This window comes from Salmo trutta, chromosome 3, assembly GCF_901001165.1.
Source record: "Salmo trutta chromosome 3, fSalTru1.1, whole genome shotgun sequence".
NCBI lineage: Eukaryota > Metazoa > Chordata > Actinopteri > Salmoniformes > Salmonidae > Salmo > Salmo trutta.
The window spans coordinates 33,914,014-33,937,783 of NC_042959.1; the positions used below are offsets into that span (position 1 = coordinate 33,914,014).

General features: G+C 44.5%; 1 protein-coding gene across 15 annotated transcripts in view; it reads left to right on the plus strand.

Annotated features, from left to right (window-relative positions):
- LOC115173703 (protocadherin gamma-C5) overlaps positions 1-23,770 on the plus strand; it is a 182,767-nt gene that overhangs the window by 106,608 nt on the left and 52,389 nt on the right. Inside the window, exon 1 of one of the 15 annotated variants that reach the window (XM_029732131.1) lies at positions 470-3,305. The exons of 11 other annotated variants lie outside the window; for them this stretch is intronic. In XM_029732131.1, coding sequence (XP_029587991.1) covers positions 906-3,305 — 2,400 coding nt within the window. In that variant the 5' untranslated portion in view covers positions 470-905. Of the gene's footprint in view, positions 1-469; positions 3,306-3,953; positions 6,588-7,734; positions 10,275-10,683; positions 13,241-23,770 lie in introns of those variants that run through there. 3 more of the 15 variants (XM_029732163.1, XM_029732173.1, XM_029732089.1) reach the window with 3 other exon arrangements.

A 23,770-nucleotide genomic window follows, 5' to 3' on the forward strand; every position in this document is an offset into this window, starting at 1 on the left:
TACTTGTGTCCTTCTCAGCACCAGGACAGCGCCGCTTTTCTTTCATTGAGCTCCAGTGCGAGTTTCATTCAAACGTCAAAGTGTGACGTAGAACTAAAGTCAGAGATGCTTCTCAGTGCGTAATTCAAAACTACACGATTGTGTCAATATTTTCCCGCTTGTCTAGAACAATTGAAATCTATTTTGAGCAACTGCTGATAGGCCTATGTACGTTCAATGTGTTATGTTGGTGACATGATTCAAGTGAAGACGTGTCGCTATTTGACTCCGTGTTAACGTTCAATCGGCCTACCTCACTCACATTCATCTTATCATACTCCTCTGATATAGTGGGGCGTCATTTAATTCAGACTCTGCATTAGCTTCTTGTTTAATCTTTCATGCCATTTTCTTGCCGTAGGATATGCTTTGTGATGGTACTTTAACGTAATAGAAAGCTGAAGTATTTCAGAATATATATGGCATTAGATTTATATTGCCAGCGATGAGAATTAAGGTCGTATAATGTTTGATATGTTCTGTCAGTGGGCTAGTTTAAACTTGAAATGACTATTGTTGACTGAAAATACCTCTCTCTATATAGTTTCTTTAATTAATATTGTGTAGTTCATTGCATTGAACTCAATGGGCCGCTGTCGGACAGTGTGTTGCTGTTTTAGAGCAGATTAACAGCAGTACTTCCCCCATCATCTCGATATATTAGAGAGAGAAAGAGCCGCGCGCAGAGCGCTGTAGTCCGGGCTATAGAGAACACTGAGCACGGAGACACCAGCCTGAGATTCTTTTGTTCCAGAATTCTGACATTTTTAGTCAATTACCTTTGATGTTTTCAACTGGCAACTAATGGAATATTGCAGTCTGTTTTACGGATTATAACCTGCTTGTTGTTTCATGGTGAAGGGAAAATGTCGGACAGAACAATGACACGGCAAGTACTGTTGTTTATCTCGGTCCTCTCTCTCAGTTCAGTGCACGGGCAGGTCAGTTACTCCATTCCGGAGGAAATGGCGAAAGGCTCTTTAGTCGGTAACATAGCGCAGGATTTGGGTTTAGATATCAAAAGACTGAAATCAGGAAAAGCTCGTATTTATACTGGAGACAGCGCAGAATACATCGAGCTGAATAAAGAAAGGGGAGTTCTCCTTATCAAAGAGAGAATAGACCGTGAAGCGCTCTGCGGACAGACGACGCCTTGCGCACTGCATTTCCAGCTTATTCTGGTGGATCCGATGGAATTTTACAGCATTAACGTTGAGGTAACAGATGTAAACGATAATGCTCCGCTTTTCAAAAAGCGAGAAATGAAATTCAGAATTAGTGAGTCGGCCGTTACTGGAGCGAAATTCGTGTTAGAGAGGGCAATGGATCTGGATGTTGGTATTAATGGCCTCCAAAGCTATTCACTAAAACCGACCGATAATTTCATCCTGAAATTACAAAACCAACCTGATGGTGGAAAGACGGTGGAAATGGTTTTACAGAAACCTTTAGATCGAGAGAAGCAGGACCAGCTGTCCTTAATATTAACCGCAATAGACGGAGGTGATCCTCAGCTGTCTGGAACAGTGCAGATTCAGATTACTGTACTAGACGCCAATGATAATGCACCTGTTTTTACACAGGCTATCTACAAGGCTACCCTAAGAGAGAACTCGGCTAAAGGAACAGTTGTAGTGTCAGTCAGTGCGTCAGATAATGATCAAGGTTCTTACGGTAAAGTAACATATTCGATTTCCAATTCCCTCGACGATGTGTCTGAATTGTTTGAAATGAATGGGGACAATGGTGAAGTTAGACTTATAGGAAATATTGATTATGAAAAGGCACGACAATATCAGATACATGTACAGGCCAGTGATGCCGGAGGGCTCACCGAATCGTGTAAAATCCTGGTCGAAGTCCTTGATACAAATGACAATATACCAGCCATTAATGTGATGTCGAAGTCTAGTGCCATACCGGAAAACATTAAACTTGGTACGGTTGTGACTATGATTAATATTCAAGACCCAGACTTCGGTGAAAACGGCAAAGTTCAGTGCTCAATAAACGAGAACATTCCCTTTGCGATGAAATCAACATCGAATAATTTCTTTACTGTAGTAACTGACAGTGACTTGGACCGAGAGAGAGACTCTGAGTACAACATCAGTGTGACGTGCTCTGATGAGGGCGTGCCCTCGCTCTCCAGCAGCGTCACTCTCACCTTACAGTTATCAGATGTGAATGACAACGCGCCTGTCTTTGAGAGGAGCTCATATGAGGCCTACATTATAGAAAACAACACACCGGGCCTCTCTATATTCACAGTGAAAGCCAGAGACGCTGACTGGAACCAGAATGCCCGTGTTTCTTACATACTGGAGGACTCCTCGGTTAACGGAGTGCCCGTCTCCTCATATGTGTCCGTTAGTGCTGATAGTGGAGTCATCCATGCAGTGCGCTCTTTTGACTACGAGCAGATCAAGGATTTCCAGTTCCGCGTAAAAGCGCAGGATGGAGGCTCCCCTCCTCTCAGTAGCAATGTGACTGTGAAAATAATGATCCAGGACCAGAACGACAACGCGCCTCAGGTTCTGTACCCAGTCCAGACTAGCAGCTCTCTGGTGGCTGAAATGGTACCTCGTTCAGCAGATGTGGGCTATCTTGTTACTAAAGTGGTGGCTGTTGATGTGGACTCTGGACAGAATGCCTGGCTCTCGTATAAACTGCAGAAAGCGACAGACAGGGCGCTGTTTGAAGTGGGATTACAGAATGGGGAAATAAGAACTATACGCCAAGTCAATGATAAGGATGCTGTGAAACAAAGGCTCACTGTTGTAGTGGAGGACAACGGGCAGCCCTCTCGTTCAGCTACAGTCAATGTTAACGTGGCGGTGGCGGACAGCTTCCCTGAAGTGCTCTCGGAGTTCACTGACTTTACGCACGACAAGGAGTACAATGACAACCTGACTCTTTACTTAGTCTTGGCTTTGGCTGTAGTCTCATTTCTGTTCATCACATGTTTAGTGGTTATTATATCAGTGAAAATATACAGATGGAGACAGTCTCGCATCCTCTATCATTCCAACCTCCCGGTTATTCCATATTATCCACCGCGTTACGCAGACACTTTGGGGACAGGAACTCTACAGCACGTGTACAATTACGAGGTGTGCAGGACGACTGACTCCAGAAAGAGTGACTGTCAGTTCACCAGACCCTGTAGTCAGAACGTACTGATAATGGACCCCAGTTCTACAGGGACGATGCAGCGGATGCAGAGTGAACAGAACATCCTGGATGAACCAGACTCACCAATAGAGGTCTGTTATATTTGAATAATTTTTACTTTCCCTAAAACTGTATGTTTCATATATGTCTAAATATAGGCTATCGGTGATTTCACCTGTTTTAAATCAAGTCTGTGTACCTGGGAAGTTTCCATGGTCATAAATGCTCTATATTCCACTAATATGTGGCCATTTCAGCACCACGGCGTTGGACAGCGGTGGTTTGCAAATAATCTGTATTTCAGTCAGAGAGGCTGCAGTTTTCTAAAATAACAGTTTCACTTAACATGTATTATCTTTAGACCTTGTTTGTTCACATATCATTGACATATTGGTTTTCTTTTATCATTAATACATTGGCCTGTTTGTGTTGTTAGCATAGTTGTACTGTGTTTTATAGTTTGGAGACTCAAACTTTCCCAAGTGTGTAGCTCAGTTGGTAGAGCATGGTGTTTGCAACACCAGGGTTGTGGGTTCGATTCCCACAGCACAGAAAAAAATGTATGATATGTATGAAATTGTATGAAATGTATGCATTCACTACTGTAAGTCGCTCTGGATAAGAGCGTCTGCTAAATGACTAAAATGTAAATATTTAAATTTTTTCAAAAGTATATCTGTAGTTCAGTGGATTGAACTCAGAGGGACGCTGTTGGTCAGTGTGTTGCAGTTCCATAACAAATTTGTCGCAGTACCTCCCCCATCATCTCGATATATTAGACAGAGACAGAGCGGCGCACAGAGCGCACAGTCCGGGTTACAGAGAACACTAATACCGACATACAGAGCTGCGATTCTCTTGTTCCAAAATGGTTTATTGCTGAGTCATTTTACTGTTGATGTTTTGAACTAGAAAAGAATGCGATATTACTGACTTATTTACGGATTATAACCTGCTTGTTGTTTCATGGTGAAGGGAAAATGTCGGACAGAACAATGACACGGCAAGTACTGTTGTTTATCTCGGTCCTCTCTCTCAGTTCAGTACACGGGCAGGTCAGTTACTCCATTCCGGAGGAAATGGCGAAAGGCTCTTTAGTCGGTAACATAGCGCAGGATTTGGGTTTAGATATCAAAAGACTGAAATCAGGTAAAGCTCGTATTTATACTGGAGACAGCGCAGAATACATCGAGCTGAATAAAGAAAGGGGAGTTCTCCTTATCAAAGAGAGAATAGACCGTGAAGCGCTCTGCGGACAGACGACGCCTTGTGCACTAGATTTCCAGATCATTCTAGAGAACCCGATGGAATTTTATAGCATCACAATTGAGGTAACCGATGTAAACGATAATGCACCTGTGTTCATAAAGAGTGAAATTAAATTCAGAATTAGTGAGTCGGCCGTTACTGGAGCGAAATTTGCGCTAGAGAGGGCAATGGATCTGGATGTTGGTATTAATGGCCTCCAAAGCTATTCACTAAAACCGACCAATAATTTCATCTTGAAATTACAAAACCAACCTGATGGCGGAAAGACGGTGGAAATGGTTTTACAGAAACCTTTAGATCGAGAGAAACAGGACCAGCTGTCCTTAATATTAACCGCAATAGACGGAGGTGAGCCTCAGATGTCTGGAACAGTGCAGATTCATATTACTGTACTAGACGCCAATGATAATGCACCTGTTTTTACACAGGCTATCTACAAGGCTACCCTAAGAGAGAACTCGCCAAAGGGCACCGTTTTAATTTCTGTCAGTGCGTCTGATTCTGATCAAGGTTCCAATAGTAAAATACGTTATTCGATTTCCAATTCACAGGATGGTAATCACGAATTGTTTGAAATAAATGAGGATAACGGTGGGGTGAGATTAGTAGGAAATATTGATTATGAAAAGGCACGACAATATCAAATACATGTACAGGCCGGTGATGATGGAGGCCTCACCGATTCTTGTAAAATCATGGTCGACGTCGTTGATGAAAATGATAACAAACCAGCTATTAATGTGATGTCGAAGTCTAGTGTTATATCAGAGGACATTAATGCTGGTACTGTTGTGACAATGATAAACATTCAAGATCCAGACTCCAGTGAAAATGGCATTGTCCAGTGCGCGATAAACGAAAACATTCCCTTTATAATGAAATCGACATCTGTTAATTTCTTTACTGTAGTAACTGATAGTGACTTGGACCGAGAGAGAGACTCTGAGTATAACATCAGTGTGACGTGCTCTGATGAGGGCGTGCCCTCGCTCTCCAGCAGCGTCACTCTCACCTTACAGATATCAGATGTGAACGACAACGCGCCTGTCTTTGAGAGGAGCTCATATGAGGCCTACATTATAGAAAACAACACACCGGGCCTCTCTATATTCACAGTGAAAGCCAGAGACGCTGACTGGAACCAGAATGCCCGTGTTTCTTACATACTGGAGGACTCCTCGGTTAACGGAGTGCCCGTCTCCTCATATGTGTCCGTTAGTGCTGATAGTGGAGTCATCCATGCAGTGCGCTCTTTTGACTACGAGCAGATCAAGGATTTCCAGTTCCGCGTAAAAGCGCAAGATGGAGGCTCCCCTCCTCTCAGTAGCAATGTGACTGTGAAAATAATGATCCAGGACCAGAACGACAACGCGCCTCAGGTTCTGTATCCAGTCCAGACTAGCAGCTCTCTGGTGGCTGAAATGGTGCCTCGTTCAGCAGATGTGGGCTATCTTGTTACTAAAGTGGTGGCTGTTGATGTGGACTCTGGACAGAATGCCTGGCTCTCGTATAAACTGCAGAAAGCGACAGACAGGGCGCTGTTTGAAGTGGGATTACAGAATGGAGAAATAAGAACTATACGCCAAGTCAATGATAAAGATGCTGTGAAACAAAGGCTCACTGTTGTAGTGGAGGACAACGGGCAGCCCTCTCGTTCAGCTACAGTCAATGTTAACGTGGCGGTGGCGGACAGCTTCCCTGAAGTGCTCTCGGAGTTCACTGACTTTACGCACGACAAGAAGTACAATGACAATCTGACTTTTTACTTAGTCTTGGCTTTGGCTGTAGTCTCATTTTTTTTTATTGTGTCCATCATAGCCATCCTGTCAGTGAAATGCTACAGATGGAGACGTGAGCGCATGTTTTACAAATCCAACGGGAATCTCCCAGTTATTCCGTATTACCCGCCCCTTTACGCAGACGTTGGAGGAACAGGTACTCTGAGACACGTGTATAATTACGAGGTGTGTGGAACCACTGACTCCAGAAAGAGTGATATGAAATACGTCAGACCTTACAGTCAGAGCGTCATTAGTCTGGACGGAACACAGACTCTCCCCCACGCGCAGAGGGACACACTGATCAGTGATGATGAGGATAACCAGGTAAGCATGATCAATCGACTCTCATAACCTCCGAATATTAACGATGTCACTGTTTTTCGTTTCATAATCTTACACTTCAATGATTTCACAAGCAAATCTTTTTTTGGTTCGTTGCCCTGATTATTTTCCAAATATTGTGTAGTTGGCTTCACACTTGAACGTCTGAATTGTGATTCCTATGGATTGCTTTACTCCAATTATCTTATTGGCAGCTTTCCGTTATGATCATGCTTGTATTGCGCATTCAGTGATAGTATATAATGGTCTACTTGTAACAAGCAAATAGTTCACGATCATCAGTTAATGTGTTGTGTATAAAAGCTCAAATACAATGGTGTAAAGTGCTTAAGTAAAAATACTTTTAAGTATTACTTCAGTAGTTTTTGGGGTATCTTTACTTTACTATAAATATTTTTGCCTACTTTTACTCCACTACATTCCTAAGGAAAATAATGTGCTTTTAACTCCATCCGTTTTCCCTGACACCCAAAAGTACTCGTTACATTTTGAATGCTTAGCAGGACAGGAAAATGATCTAATTCACACACTTATCAAGAAAACAACCCTGGTCATCCCTACTGCCTCTGATCTGGCGGACTCACATGCTTCGTTTGTAAATGATTTCTGAGAGTTGACGCGTAACCCTGGCTATCCATGAAAAAAAGAATAACTAGAAAATGTTGCATTTTGCTTTGCTTAATATAAGGAATTTAAAATGATTTATACTTTTACTTTTGATACTTATTAACTAAATGTAAAACCTAATACTTTCAGACTTTTACTCAAGTAGTATTTTACTGGGTGACTTTCACTTTTACGTGAGTCATTTTCTATTAAGGTATCTTTACTTTTACTCAAGTATGACAGTTGGGTACTTTTTGCACCACTGCTTAAATATAAGGTAAATGGTCACTGTTATCATCCATTTTTAATAGTGTATATGTATTGGGGTGTGGATATGCGTATATTACGCATGGTTGGAGAGCATATGTGTTTTGCATATTATGTGTGTACTTTACACTCCTGAACTCAGAGGGACGCTGTTGGTCAGTGTGTTGCAGTTTTAGAGCAGATTTGCAGCAGTACCTCCCCCATCATCTCGATATATTAGAGAGAGAAAGAGCCGCACGCAGTCCGGGTTATAGAGAACACTAAGCACGGAGACACCAGCCTGAGATTCTTTTGTTCCAAAGTGGTGGACTTGGGGCACATCTTCCTTGGATTTTTTATACCACGAAAGCTAATGGAATTTTACAGAATTACTTACGGATTATAACGTGTGCAATCTTTGAGAAAATGTCGGACAAAACAATGACACGGCAAGTACTGTTGTTTATCTCGGTCCTCTCTCTCAGTTCAGTGCACGGGCAGGTCAGTTACTCCATTCCGGAGGAAATGGCGAAAGGCTCTTTAGTCGGTAACATAGCGCAGGATTTGGGTTTAGATATCAAAAGACTGAAATCAGGTAAAGCTCGTATTCATACTGGAGACAGCGCAGAATACATCGAGCTGAATAAAGAAAGAGGAGTTCTCCTTATCAAAGAGAGAATAGACCGTGAAGCGCTCTGCGGACAGACGACGCCTTGCGCACTGCATTTTCAGATTATTCTGGAGAACCCCATGGAGTTGTTTCAAATAACTATAGAGATCACAGACATCAATGACAACGCTCCGAGCTTTAAAAAGAATGAGAAACGTTTTGAGATCAGCGAATCAGCTGTGATTGGATCTAAATTCGTGTTAGAGAAAGCCGGGGATGCAGACATAGGTTTAAATGGTCTTCAAAGCTACTCGCTGAAACCCACAGACAATTTCGATTTGAAACTGGAAAATCAGGTCGACGGGAGTAAAAAAGTAGAAATGGTTTTACGGAAACCTTTAGATCGAGAGAAACAGGAACAGGTATCTTTAGTCTTAACTGCTATAGATGGAGGAGAGCCTCGGCTGTCTGGTACTGTGCAGATACACGTCACTGTGTTAGATGCGAACGACAATGCTCCGGTTTTTACGCAGCCGGTTTATAAGGCAACTATAACAGAGAATTCCCCCAAAGGCACTTATTTGACGACAGTTAGTGCATCTGATGCAGACAAAGGCTCAAATGGTGAAGTGTCTTATTTCATATCGAAAAATATGGATAGTGTATCGGACATTTTTCATATACATGCAAATGGAGAGGTGACATTAGTCGGCATGGTTGACTTTGAAAAAGCCAAACATTACCAAATAGATATCGAAGCAATAGACAACGGTGGTCTATCAGATTCCAGTAAGGTAATAGTTGATGTTATCGACATCAATGACAATGCTCCAGTAATCAGTGTACTTTCGACATCTAGTTCAACACCAGAGGACTCACTTCAAAATAATGTCGTAGCTATGTTCAGCGTCCACGACCCTGACTCTGATAGTTACGGGCAGGTAAACTGTGGTATAAATGAAAATATTCCCTTCACCATTAAATCTACATCTAATGGATTCTATAGCCTAGTAACTGACAGTGACTTGGACCGAGAGAGAGACTCTGAGTATAACATCAGTGTGACGTGCTCTGATGAGGGCGTGCCCTCGCTCTCCAGCAGCGTCACTCTCACCTTACAGATATCAGATGTGAATGACAACGCGCCTGTCTTTGAGAGGAGCTCATATGAGGCCTACATTATAGAAAACAACACACCGGGCCTCTCTATATTCACAGTGAAAGCCAGAGACGCTGACTGGAACCAGAATGCCCGTGTTTCTTACATACTGGAGGACTCCTCGGTTAACGGAGTGCCCGTCTCCTCATATGTGTCCGTTAGTGCTGATAGTGGAGTCATCCATGCAGTGCGCTCTTTTGACTACGAGCACATCAAGGATTTCCAGTTCCGCGTAAAAGCGCAGGATGGAGGCTCTCCTCCACTCAGTAGCAATGTGACTGTGAAAATAATGATCCAGGACCAGAACGACAACGCGCCTCAGGTTCTGTATCCAGTCCAGACTAGCAGCTCTCTGGTGGCTGAAATGGTACCTCGTTCAGCAGATGTGGGCTATCTTGTTACTAAAGTGGTGGCTGTTGATGTGGACTCTGGACAGAATGCCTGGCTCTCGTATAAACTGCAGAAAGCGACAGACAGGGCGCTGTTTGAAGTGGGATTACAGAATGGGGAAATAAGAACTATACGACAAGTGAATGATAAAGATGCTGTGAAACAAAGGCTCACTGTTGTAGTGGAGGACAACGGGCAGCCCTCTCGTTCAGCTACAGTCAATGTTAACGTGGCGGTGGCGGACAGCTTCCCTGAAGTGCTCTCGGAGTTCACTGACTTTACGCACGACAAGGAGTACAATGACAATCTGACTTTTTACTTAGTCTTGGCTCTGGCTGTAGTCTCATTTTTCTTTATTGTTTCCATCATAGCCATCCTGTCAGTGAAATGCTACAGATGGAGACGTGAGCGCATGTTTTACAAATCCAACGGGAATCTCCCAGTTATTCCGTATTACCCGCCCCTTTACGCAGACGTTGGAGGAACAGGTACTCTGAGACACGTGTATAATTACGAGGTGTGTGGAACCACTGACTCCAGAAAGAGTGATATGAAATACGTCAGACCTTACAGTCAGAGCGTCATTAGTCTGGACGGAACACAGACTCTCCCCCACGCGCAGAGGGACAATCTGACCAATGATGACGGTGATAACCAGGTGAGAACATCATCAGCACATATTTTCTTTTTCATGCGCGCTACGGCTTGAGTCATCAATGGCGTTTGATTTCAATCAAAGGTTTAAGCCTCCATGTGCCGATATAAAAAATAAATAAAAAAAAAAACGTATCATACAAAACTTCTGATGATAGGCAAGGGTTTTTGACGTTTGCAGGGGTTTGGACATTTCACATTTTATCACTTTCATTTCTGCCTGTTATATATAATCTAAAACATCGTTGACAATTTTTGGCATTCTGATATTCATTTGTGCAGATATTTCTGCAATATGTATTCATCGCTCTAAGGGTCGCTGTTGGTTAATGTGAGGATATAAGGCTCGGGCGTTAGTAGACCCTCCCTCTCCTGTTTCAGTCAAAAACAGTGCAGCGGACTCCCCTTCTATATTATAAGAACTAGCCTCTTAAAAGAGCGCACACAATCGTTGGGGACGTGTTGGTGACACAATATTCGTTATTGTGAAAACGGTTTTTTTTTTGTATTGTTTTCATCCCGAGGAGTCTGATGATGGACGTTCTTTGTTGTCATGGCGCAGGGAGAACCAGCTCGCGGACATGGACATGGCAGCCATGGCTCGTGCTTTTTATCTGTCTCTGTGGCGCAGGGGTAGCGCGCGCCCAGGTCCGTTATTCCATCCCAGAAGAGATGGCGAAGGGCTCGCTCGTGGGGAATATCATGCAGGATCTGGGTTTGGATGTTAAAAGGCTGAAATCTGGTCGAGCTCGGATCTTTACCGAGGACAGCAGTAAGTACATCGGTCTGAATACGGATAAAGGGACGCTGGTGGTGAAAGAAAGGATAGACAGAGAGGAGCTGTGCGCCCAAGTCTCTCCCTGCTCTCTGCATTTCCAGATCATCGTTGAAAATCCGATGGAGCTCCATCGAATTGATGTGGAAATATTAGATATCAACGACAATGCTCCTGCTTTTGAGAGGAAGGAAATCAGATTCGAGATAAGTGAATCTGCTCCTCCCGGTGCTCGGTTCTCGTTAGATAGTGCTAAAGACCCCGATGTAGCCATAAATACTCTCCAAACATACCAACTGAATCCCACCGATCATTTTAGATTGAACACCCTGTCTCGTCCTGATGGGACAAAATATGTCGAAATGGTTCTTCAGATCGCTCTTGATAGAGAAAAGCAGGAAGAGCGTCAATTCATCTTAACTGCTTATGATGGCGGGACCCCGCAGAAATCTGGCTCAGTCAAAATCAACGTAATTGTCTTAGATGCAAACGACAATTCTCCAGTGTTCAGCAAGTCTGTGTACAGGGTAACCTTACCAGAGAATGCGTCAAAAGGCACCGTTGTCTTGAGAGTCAGTGCAACTGATGCAGATCAAGGAGCAAACGGTGAGGTGACGTATTCGTTTTCTCGGAGTACTGGTAGTAGCGCGTCAAGCCTGTTTAATGTTGACACATTTTCAGGCGATATTACAGTTAACGGCATGCTTGACTACGAAAAAGTAAAACATTATGAGATAGATGTGGAGGCTGCAGACAAAGGGGGTTTGACAGACACCGGTAAAGTGCTTATTGAAATCACTGACGTAAACGACAATGCACCAGTGATTAGCGTAATTTCCTTCTCCAACCCTGTTCCCGAGGACTCTGCCCCGGAGACGGTCATAACCATGCTCAATATCAAAGACTTAGACTCAGGTAAAAACGGTCACGTGAAGTGTTCTATTAGTCCTGATTCACCATTCGGTATAAAGTCATCGTCTACTAATTTCTACAGTTTAGTTTCTGATCAGGCATTGGACCGTGAAACTGTGTCTGAATATAACGTAACGATAACAGCCGCTGACGAAGGGTCTCCGCCTTTTTCCACTTATAAGACAGTGACACTGAAAATATCAGATGTGAATGACAACGCCCCCCTGTTTCCACGACAGTCGTACACAGCTTACGTTGTTGAGAATAACCCACCTGGAATGTCAATATTTTCTGTCAAGGCCAGCGACAAAGACTCTGGCAACAACGCGCGTATTTCATATTTGCTCGATGATTATCAAGTAAATGGATGGTCGGCGTCTGCGTGCGTTTCAGTGAATGCAGAGAGTGGGGCGATTCTTGCTGTGCGTTCTTTCGATTATGAGCAAATGAAAGAGTTCCAAATTCGCGTAAAAGCGCAGGATGGAGGCTCCCCTCCTCTCAGTAGCAATGTGACTGTGAACATAATGATCCAGGACCAGAACGACAACGCGCCTCAGGTTCTGTACCCAGTCCAGACTAGCAGCTCTCTGGTGGCTGAAATGGTGCCTCGTTCAGCAGATGTGGGCTATCTTGTTACTAAAGTGGTGGCTGTTGATGTGGACTCTGGACAGAATGCCTGGCTCTCGTATAAACTGCAGAAAGCGACAGACAGGGCGCTGTTTGAAGTGGGCTTACAGAATGGAGAAATAAGAACTATACGCCAAGTCAATGATAAAGATGCTGTGAAACAAAGGCTCACTGTTGTAGTGGAGGACAACGGGCAGCCCTCTCGTTCAGCTACAGTCAATGTTAACGTGGCGGTGGCGGACAGCTTCCCTGAAGTGCTCTCGGAGTTCACTGACTTTACGCACGACAAGGAGTACAATGACAACCTGACTCTTTACTTAGTCTTGGCTTTGGCTGTAGTTTCATTTTTCTTTATTGTTTCCATCATAGCCATCCTGTCAGTGAAATGCTACAGATGGAGACGAGATCGCATGTTTTACAAATCCAACGGGAATCTCCCAGTTATTCCGTATTACCCGCCCCTTTACGCAGACGTTGGAGGAACAGGTACTTTGAAGCACGTGTTCAATTACGAGGTGTGTGGAACCACCGACCCCAGAAAGAGTGATATGAAATACGTCAGACCTTACAGTCAGAGCGTCATTAGTCTGGACGGAACACAGACTCTCCCCCACGCGCAGAGGGACAATCTGATCAGTGACATTTCAGAAAGTCAGGTGAGCATTGTAACTTACCAGTGGAAAAAAAACGAATATCCTTGTAACATGCTTACAAGAACAGGTGGTTAGCTAGGCCGTACATGTACCTACTAATTTTACACCGATTTTTGTGTGTCAAATTTGATAACAGAATGGTGCCTGTACCAGGTATTAGGTCCTCACATTCTATACGCACCATGGAATAATACCCTTTGTGATATATTCAATGGTGGAAAAAAGTACTAATTTGTTATACTTAAGTAAAAATAAAAATACCTTAATAGAAAATGACTCAAGTGAAAGTGAAAGTCACCCAGTAAAATACTACTTGAGTAAAAGTCCAGAAGTATTTGGTTTTATGCATACTTAAGTATCAAAAGTAAAAGTATAAATCATTTTAAATTCCTTATATTAAGCAAAGCAAAATGCAACATTTTCTAGTGATTCTTTTTTTCATGGATAGCCAGGGTTAGTAAATCAAGTATAAATCATTTCAAATTAAGCAAACCAGACAGCACCATTTTCTTGTTGTTTATTTATTTACGGATAGCCAGGGGCACACTCCAACACTCAGACATAATTGACAAATGAAGCATTTGTGTTTAGGGACTCCGCCAGAACAAAGGCAGTAAGAATGACCAGGGATGTTCTTTTGATAAGTGTGTGGATTTAAAAAAAATAAAAATCTGTCCTGCTAAGCATTCAAAATGTAACGAGTACTTTTGGCTGTCAGGGAAAATGTATGGAGTAAAACTTACATCATTTTCTTCAGGAATGTAGTGAAGTAAAAGTTGTCACAAATATAAATAGTAAAGTAAAGTACAGATATCCCCAAAAGCTACTTAAGTAGTACTTTAAAGTATTTTTACTTAACTTAAGTACTTTATACCACTGAATACAGGCTACCATAGTGTTGCCAAAGCAGCAAACCTATTTTTACCGGTATAGAGACATAATCTTACGGAATACGGCAGGTAGCCTAGTGGTTAGAGCATTGGACTAGTAACCGGAAGGTTGCAAGATCGAATCCCGGAGCTGACAAGGTAAAAATCTGTCGTTCTGCCCCTGAACAAGGCAGTTAACCCACTGTTCCTAGGCCGTCATTAAAAATAAGAATTTGTTCTTAACTGACTTGCCTGGTTCAATAAAAACATATAGGGACATAGAGAGCAGTGCTGGTGAAGGGGCCACACACAGTAGATGAATAAAGGACTGTGGCTGGACTGGGTTAGGGCTGTGGAGAAGCATCACTGCACTATTTTTCACTGACCTAGTTTCTCTCACACGCCGCCGTTATATTCCTGTCTGTGAACTGTGCAGAGGACGAGAGAGGGATGAAGGGCGGGAGAGGAGAACATTTTGAGGAGTGGTAGGGAAGGAGAAAGGAAAGGGATTTAGAGGTGGAAAACGTGATGACTGAAGGATTTAGGATGGAGAGGCAGTAGCAGGGAGCCCGGAGAGAGGGAGAGGCAGTAGCAGGGAGCCCGGAGAGAGGGAGAGGCAGTAGCAGGGAGCCCGGAGAGAGGGAGAGGCAGTAGCAGGGAGCCCGGAGAGAGGGAGAGGCAGTAGCAGGGAGCCCGGAGAGAGGGAGAGGCAGTAGCAGGGAGCCCGGAGAGAGGGAGAGGCAGTAGCAGGGAGCCCGGAGAGAGGGAGAATGCGGGGGAGGGGAGGAGGAGACGTGTTGTAGTTTACCTCATCCGCCGTTCGTGCGCAGCAGCACCGTTAGTGATGCACAGCAGCCATTTTGCACCACAAGCTGCAGGGTTTGCAGAGGAAGAGGTTACGAGGAGAGCATAAGGTGGGAAGGGGTTGGCTAAACGACTATAAATAATTGAAAGGGTTGAGGTTATGCTTAATGAGGCAGATAGAAAATGATAAATGGGGGAAAGATGGAAGAAGTGAGGGAAAGGAAGCTATATGAGAATGAATGAGGTGGAGCGCTGAAAGGAAAGAGAACAAGAGAGGAGGAGGAGGGAGATGGAGAGACAGAACAATAAGAAGACATTAATCCATTTCTGAATATGGTGCAGGTCACATGTTTGCATCACTGAGGAGAGCTCTGTATTCATTTTCTCCTACCCCTCCTTCCCCCCTCTCACCGCAGACAGCATCATAAAGGGCTTATAATACCCCCGTGGCCCGCAGGCCTCCATATTTACTGGGTAGCACACACACACACAGGAGAGGAAATGTCCTCCATATGGCTCTCGCATGCATCCCATAATACTAACCCCACACCCCAGGCCACCGCCACACACAGGAAGTAATCAGGACAACCGATAGGCTACCTCCTAAAATAGGTGCCAGTAACCCTCATTTTCACAAGGTTGCGATGCTAGTACAGGTCAATGTGAGTACATACATTAGTAGGTTGTAATGATGTTGTTGTAGGGGTAGAGATGTCATGTAATGTTAGATGGTGGTGGTGCAGTTGACCCAGTTGCAGTGGGTGTACGTCTATAGATAGGTGGTGTGGCAGACTCACTGGTGCATGACCGATAAAGACACTGGCATATAGGCTGTCTACCTGGTATAATTAAGCAATAAGGCACAGGGGGGGTGTGGTATATGGCCAATATACCACGGCTAAGTGCTGTTCTTATGCACGGCGCAACACGGAGTGCCTGGATACAGCCCTTAGCCGTGGCCATATACTAAAAACTTCTGAGGTGCCTTATTGTTATTATAAACTGGTTACCAACGTAATGAGAGCAGTAAAAATAAATGTTTTGTCATACCTGTGGTATACGGTCTGATATACCACAACTGTCAGCCAATCAGCATTCAGGGCTCGAACCACCCAGTTTATACGGCATAGGCTCAGTAAGAGCGTGTGTTCACTGTTTATGTGTAGAAGAGTAGCACATGGCTCTCATAAACATCTGGCACGACACAGAAATGCTTGAGGTTTTATTGAGGAAACCTCTGTCCCTCTGGAAACAGTCTATCATCATTATCACCCCACATCTGTGTCCACTTTGTCCATTTTAACCACATTTTACCGCTAAACCCCGGTTCTCAGGCTCATTAGCGAGGAAGGCTTTACTATGGACCGTAAATCCGGGAACTCACTGTGTGTCTGTGCGGGTCAGACCCCACTGACCCATACACCCCTGTGTCCAGTCTGGTTCAGTCCAGTGTATCCATGTGGGAGACCTTTGGGTATGATTTCTTGCTTCTGGTTCTGATCCCCACTTGGATGAACTCTGAACTCTGAACTGTAGAACAGTGGTTTTCCCTCTGAGGAAGGATTTAGCGAACCACTACCTTGACAGCCATTTTGGATCCCACCCTGAGCCAAGGGCCTGTAGTTTCCTGACCTTGTGATCATCCACACTGCCATGGGAAGAAGCTGCTTCCCCACAGCCCCAGGCTGTTGCTCATACTGTGCTTCCTTCCTCAACGGCCCAGCCGTCTGGTGTGCAGCTGTTTCTGCAGCAGTGCGTTGCTATGATTAACGTTGGATGTTGGATTTTTGAGCAGTGTTTATGATTGGTGTGTGTGGTGATCAGGATGCACTGAGCTGTGTGTGTTTCTTAACTAGTATTCTGGAAAGTGGGGTTGGAAGATCTAATCTGCTTCCCCAGCTTCGCCTGCCCCATCACAAGGTCCTTGATTAGATATCAGGCATATCTGGTAGATTTGTGATTGACCTCATCCTCTATCACACACGTCTGCTCACACTCAAACATTCTCACTCACTTCACTGGGAATCTGCTAAGGGGAGTTAAAACAGCACTGCTGGTTTTTTTTTTACCAACTCTAGCCATAAGTCTGTGTAGTAGCTTTGTGTGATGTAAGTAAGGAGAAGCGGGAACAGGGAGTGAACCCATCCATTATCCATTCCTTACACCCTCTGCAACTTTTATGGAATCGCTCAAACAGTATCAGGTCATCTCAGTTCAGTTTTGGATGATGGAGGCTATTGGAGGGAGGTAAATCTGCCTGTTCTGTTCTGTACCCCTGAATCTTAACATCTTTTCACTCGGTCTATTCCAGTCATTACAGTAAACCCCCAGGCTCTTCTCCCTGGCCTGGTAGTAGAAGTGTCCTGTTTCCCTGCAGTGTCCTTGGATGTGTCCTACCGGGCCCAGGCTGTGTCTCAATAGTCTAACGCAGCTTTCGGTCCTACCGGCCCAAGCTGTCTCTCAATAGTCTGGAGCAGCTTCCTCTCATGTGTCTGTCTGCACTGATGTGAAAGAGAGGGTCAGGTAGCTGAGATATAGCTGAGATATGCTATACTGCATTCACCTATCCTATGTTTTCAGGTCACTGAGGGTGAAGGAGAGCGGCAAGTAGCCTAGTGGTTAAGAGCGTTGGGCCAGTAACCGAAAGGTTGCTGGTTTGAATCCCCGAGCCGGCTAGGCGAAATATCTATTGGTGTGCCCTTGAGCAAAGGCACTTAACCCGAATTGCTCTTGTAAGTCGCATCTGCTAAACGTATGGAGAGGAAGCTAGTTCAGACCTTTGCGGTGTACTCATAGAGAGAGAGAATGACTGGTGGTCTATCATGCTAAATATTTCCTCTGTGTGCAGGCCTGAAGAGAAGCGAGGCAGTTTTGGCTCTGATGATGGGGCAGATGTCCTCTCGACACTAACGCCCGATGTCCACCAGATGCGTTTTGTTTTTCTGGATGTCTGGCCCGCATTTTTTTGTACTTGATGCACATGTGCTTCCCTTTTCAGCTAGCTAAAAGCTAGCCAGTTGGAGTGTGTGTGTGTGTGTGTGTGTGTGTGTGTGTGTGTGTGTGTGTGTGTGTGTGTGTACTTCCGTTTGTACCACCGCACGGTAAAGCAACGCACGAGTTGAACATTTTTAACGAACGCTGTACACAGAACGCACCGCAGCCTAGTGCGGCATCCTCAATTTAATCGGCGTGGACTACTCCGTAGAACGAGTGACCTCCGCCGGAACGCAAAGAGTTTGACGCATCTGGTGGACATGAGACCTAAGGGCTCTATTCAGCGGGCATGGCGGAAGTTCAGTGTTACAGCGTGAACTTCCGCGTAAGCGGAGACTGCCTTCACGGTAAACGCCGCATATGTCGGCTCAATCAGAAATGACCGTTCAAATTCTAGCGCGCAATCTGTACCGCTTCAGCCTGGCCTATTGAGCAATGTACATGGATCTGGACACTTGCATACATTTAAGGACAGGCCTACATACTCCATCCAAACACATATTATATTGTTGTAGGTCAGTGGTACCCAAACTCTTTCAAACGGCCCCCGTTCCATCATTGGGAAACATACATGGGGTGGAGAGAACATATTGCAGTTGAAAGCTCATTTGTGTGTTCATGGGATATCTGATTGACACAAACGTTACAACAAAATCAATGGGTTAAAAAAACCGAGCTAAGAAACGTAAGCAGACATGGGCTAGTTGACCTGGGCATTTCCGACAAGTTATAAAGGGCTCTCTAAGGTATACAATGACTGATATAAAAAGAGAACCGCTGATGCATTACCCAATTTCAACTTGTGTATTGTACTCTTACAGCTTTCAAGACTAAATTGACTGCCCAAATGAGTTCCTTTAAAACAGAAAGTGTGTGTGTGGGGGGGGGGGGGGGGGGGGCTCTATTGATATCTACGCACTGATTGTTTGTGTGTGTGGATATATGGTTGTTACTTTTCCAGTAGTGAATGAAGCCTGGTGAGTTTGTACAGGCTGATCCTCTGGAAAGGATTACACCAGGGATTATACAGGGCAGTGGAACAGTGGGGCTCAGCCAGACTTGTCTTATACGTCACACACACACACACACACACACACACACACACACACACACACACACACACACACACACACACACACACACTCATACACACCGTCTGAGTCCCACACAATACACACTGCGACCCAACGCACACATTTGCACAATAGCGGCACATGCACAGCACACACACACACACACACACACACACACACACACACACACACACACAAACACACTGTGTGTGTGTGTGTGTGTGCGTAGCTGTGTATGACGCTGTTCTGGTCTGTCAGGCTGGGTAGACTCACCACTGTCATTTTTCTGTGATCTGAAAACCAGGTCGAGTGATTCATTCAGTCAGACCCTGAGGCTGAGCCCTGACAACCACCAGCAGGAAGAAGGAGTTACTGTGGGGTATGAACTATATGCTTATTGTGTATGTAATCATTATGACTATTATGGTGATCACAAGATGGTCATTGATGCCAGTATTAACAGTGGTCGTGTCAATGATGCCAGTATTGTCACGATCATCAGTGATGATGTCTATGGAGAAAGGTCATAACAATAGTGATGATTTTGATTCAACATGTACACTGAATATACAAACATTAGGAACACCTTCCTAATGAGTTGGCCCTCAGAACGACCTCAATTCTTCGGGGCGTGGACTCTACAAGGTGTTGAAAGCGTGCCACACGGATGCTGGCCCATGTTGACTCCAATGCTTCCTATAGTTGTGTCAAGTTGGCTGGATGTCCTTTGAGTGGTGGACCATTCTTGATACACACAGGAAACTGCTGAGTGTGAAAAACCCAGCAGTGTTGCAGTTATTGACACAAACCAGTGTGCCTGGCACCTACTACCATACCCCGTTCAAAGGCACTTCAATATTTTGTCTTGCCCGTTCACCCTCTGAATTGCACACATACACAATCCATGTCTCAGTTGTCTCAAGGCTTAAAAATCATTATTTAACCTGTCTCCTCCCCTTCATCTACACCGATTGAAGTGGATTTAACAAGTGACATCAATAAGGGATCACAGCTTTCACCTGGATTCACCTGGTCAGTCTATGTCATGGAAAGAGGGGGTGTTCTTAATGTACCCCGTGTATGTTTGTAGCAAGGAATGTTTGTTGGCGAGCTGTATCCTTTATAAGGCACTGTGGATTTGTCTGTCCTTTTCTCTCCTCTTTCTTTCTGTTCTCGTTGTTTCTCTGCTTCCCCTCCCCTCCCCCTCTCCAGCTGCACCATTCTGCTGCAGTGAGTGAGAGAGCGATGGAGGAGAGAGCGCGAGAGCTCTCCTCTGTTCTGTGTATAAACCCACGCTGCATTCAGGCATCCCAAAGTCACATCTGTGTTTCGCTGTGCGGTTTCAATCAGAAGAAGATGCTCTTTCTTCTGGTGAACAGGACTCTTCATGTAACTAGTCAATATGGTAACACCGCTTTCCACAAGCCTGTACATTCTTCTGTTAGACACGCCACTAACTTTCTTGGCGTCTTTGTGAGTGATACATTATTATAAGAAAGGACGGGAAGGTTCATGGGTAATCTGTTCATTTTTCTCTTCCTCCCTCCATGCTGTTTTTCTTACAGCTCCTTTTTTTTTACTTGGCTCTCTGGAAGAGAGGTGGGATGTGTTGCCGTAGCAACAAGCTGACTCACTGTCAGGACCGTACCATTGTGGTTTAGTCCACAGGGGGGCAGCAGTAGACGCAGGGTCTGGTGTCAGATAGGATACAGGCAGCTGTTGGTTTAAAGGGGGCAGACACACCCCTGTTTAGGACACAGAGGTGCAGTGTCCTCGGGCTCTGGCCTGGATTGGTAGGGGAGGGGGGAGAGAGAGGGTGTACGACAGGGTGGGGTGGGGGTAGGTTGAAGGCTCTACCTCTCTGTTTCCGTAAAATGGACGCTGCCCTGGCCTGATTGCCTCTCACTGTTGCTCTGACAGGGACTGTGAAAACACTGTCTAAAATAAGTCCACAAGGCTCTGTGGAGGTTGTGCTGTTTTATTATAGGGTGTACAGTTATTTCTTATTGACTGATACATGTGTATTCTTGTGTGTGTGTGTGTGTGTGTGTGTGTGGCTGTGCACAAGAACTCACATGTACACATTGTGTATCTAACATAGTGGTTATCTGTGTTATTATAATGATGGCATTCATATAACTCCTATTCATATATTCATATTCACTGTAACATTCCAGCTATAGGGTGTGTTGGCCGAAGCTTCGTTCTGCCTTGTCTGGAACGCTGAACACACACACACACACACACACACACACACACACACACACACAGCGTGAAAGCATCTCCATAATTAAGCATACAGCATCCCTGGGCATCGCCTCGAGTCCCTCTGCTGTTGCTGTGTAGGAGCTGTTCCTCTGCAGCATGGCAGTGTGCTGTACTGCAGTGTAGTGATGTTATCCTGCCGCTCTGGGAGAGAACACCCCCCCCCCCCCTCCCCCCATGGACTCATTGTGTCTGAAATGGCAACCTATTCTCTATATAGTTTATTACTTTCAACCAGCTACCCATAGGGCTTTGGTAAAAAAAAGTAGTGCACTATATAGGGAAGAGGGTACCATTTGGCGGACACCCTTAGTCTCCTTCAAAATGGTGCTATCATCGTCCTGGCTGGGACCTGCAGATGAGATACTGCACTGCTCATGCTCCTGTTACAGAGGGACTGGGCCAATTGTTGTATTTCTCTTTAAGCGTTCTTCTCCCTCACTCTCTCTCCCCTCCCCTCCCCTCTCTCTCTTTCTCTGCTCCTCTATCCCTATGTGTCATGCCATATGCTCTCTACTTCCCTTTCTCTCCACAAATGAACAAGCACACCTCACAAAATGCAACAGGAGACACAAGCGAAGACGCACCGTGATATCGGAATTTGACTGAATATCTATTTTGTTGTTTGCGTTGCGTTTACGTTTACGTTCGCCCACCTTTCTGTGCCACACACACGCAAACAGACACATAAACGAGACACACCTGTGACACATAACGAGCTACGGCGACGGCATTCTGGGACGTCATCATTAGGGCACATATCACAGGTATCGCAATGCAAATCGACACAGTCACCACCTCTGGAACCAATCGAGGCTACATTACCAATGTAAGGTGAACGGTGAGTATCAGGGATGTCTTTGTCCCAGGACTCTCTTTTGTCTGCTGATCATCCCTCTAAACCCACGTCTCTTTTGTCTCTCTGTTCTTCTCTTCCATGTCTTCCCTTCGCTGCTGTTGCTGACGTGTCCCCTGTCATCCTCCGTCTCTCCAAATAAGGTAAGAAATACTTTCAGTAATAACGACTCCACCATTCACAAGACAATAGACAGTAAACACATCCATGACCTTACTGATTCTGACTGGAAGTAAGACAAACAAAAAGACCACCGCTGTGATCCGTAGACACAAGCACTCAGCACTGACTGAGTGTTATTCCACGATGCATCTCACTTAAGCCTCCTGTTGTGTCCGTTTCATGTTAATTCATTCTGTGTTCCCGGTCCAAAATGACCGACCCATTATAGCTGATTATAAATCCATAATAATACATATATTATCACCTAATGTTGTTTTAGATGTTTTTATCAACTTAAGTTCTTGTGAACATTCCAAGTTTTGAACTTCTATTTGCTATTTATGGCCTGTAGGCCTCATTGACCTGAGCTCATACAACTAGTTTTTTGAGTTTAAAGAAAGCATAATGTATCTATTATTTTGACTATAACAAATACTCAGATGAAGCATATTGTGCTATTTATCAGACTACTTTGTGTCAAAGTTTAACAAGGACTCTCTCCTCCTCACCAGTGTCATGATCAAAGATATGATCAAGAGCCTCACATCGTTTGGTCATTGTGCTGCCACAGAATGAATTGTGAGCATGGCCTCAAAAAAGCTTTAAATACCAGAACTGTGAGAAAAGTTGAAACAATGTTGCGATTGTTTGTGAGACTGCCAACAAGTGTGGTTCCCATGGGGGAAAGATTCTCTTGGGGAAAGGTTCCCGTGGGGGTTGCCATGGAAGCCAAGAAGGGGAGTGAGGTGTGTGTGTGTGTGTGTGTGTGTGTGTGTGTGTGTGTGTGTGTGTGTGTGTGTGTGTGTTCAAACAGACATGTATGTGGGGGTCTGGGAGAGGAAGTGTGTCCATCTGATGAATGGGCATGTGCCTGAACTCAATTTTATACACTAATTGTAATCTCACCCATTAATTTCTAATGACGGTCCATTTTTGACCTGGAACACCACAGGTGTACAAAAGTTTAATAAAACACTCAAAATGTAATGAAAATCATCTAAATGTATTTTGTGTGTTTACATGCTCTGTGTGGACAAAGTCATGGAACCTTATGACAATCAGATTAAATGAACTACATTTTTCAGAGAGAACTTGTAAATTGGTCCAATTCGACCAGAACACAGCAGGAGGGTTAACATAATATGCCCATGGACCTAATAAACCATTTATTTGAAGCAGAATATAAGGCTTAATGAATCTGGGTAGCATTTTGTTCGTGGATGAGGTTTGATATGTGGGCACATTCATCTGGTAGAGTTGAGTTGTAATATAGATTGGGAAAATGTACATGACAGAAACTTAACTCTCAGAGAGAGAGAGAGAGAGAGAGAGAGAGAGTAGAGAGAGAGAGAGAGAGAGGAGAGAGAGAGAGAGAGAGAGAGAGAGAGAGATGAGAGATAGAGAGAGAGAGAGAGAGGAGAGAGAGAGAGAGAGAGTCAGAGAGAGAGGAGGGAGAGAGAGAGAGAGATAGAGAGGAGAGAGAGTGCAGAGATGAAGAGAGAGAGAGAGA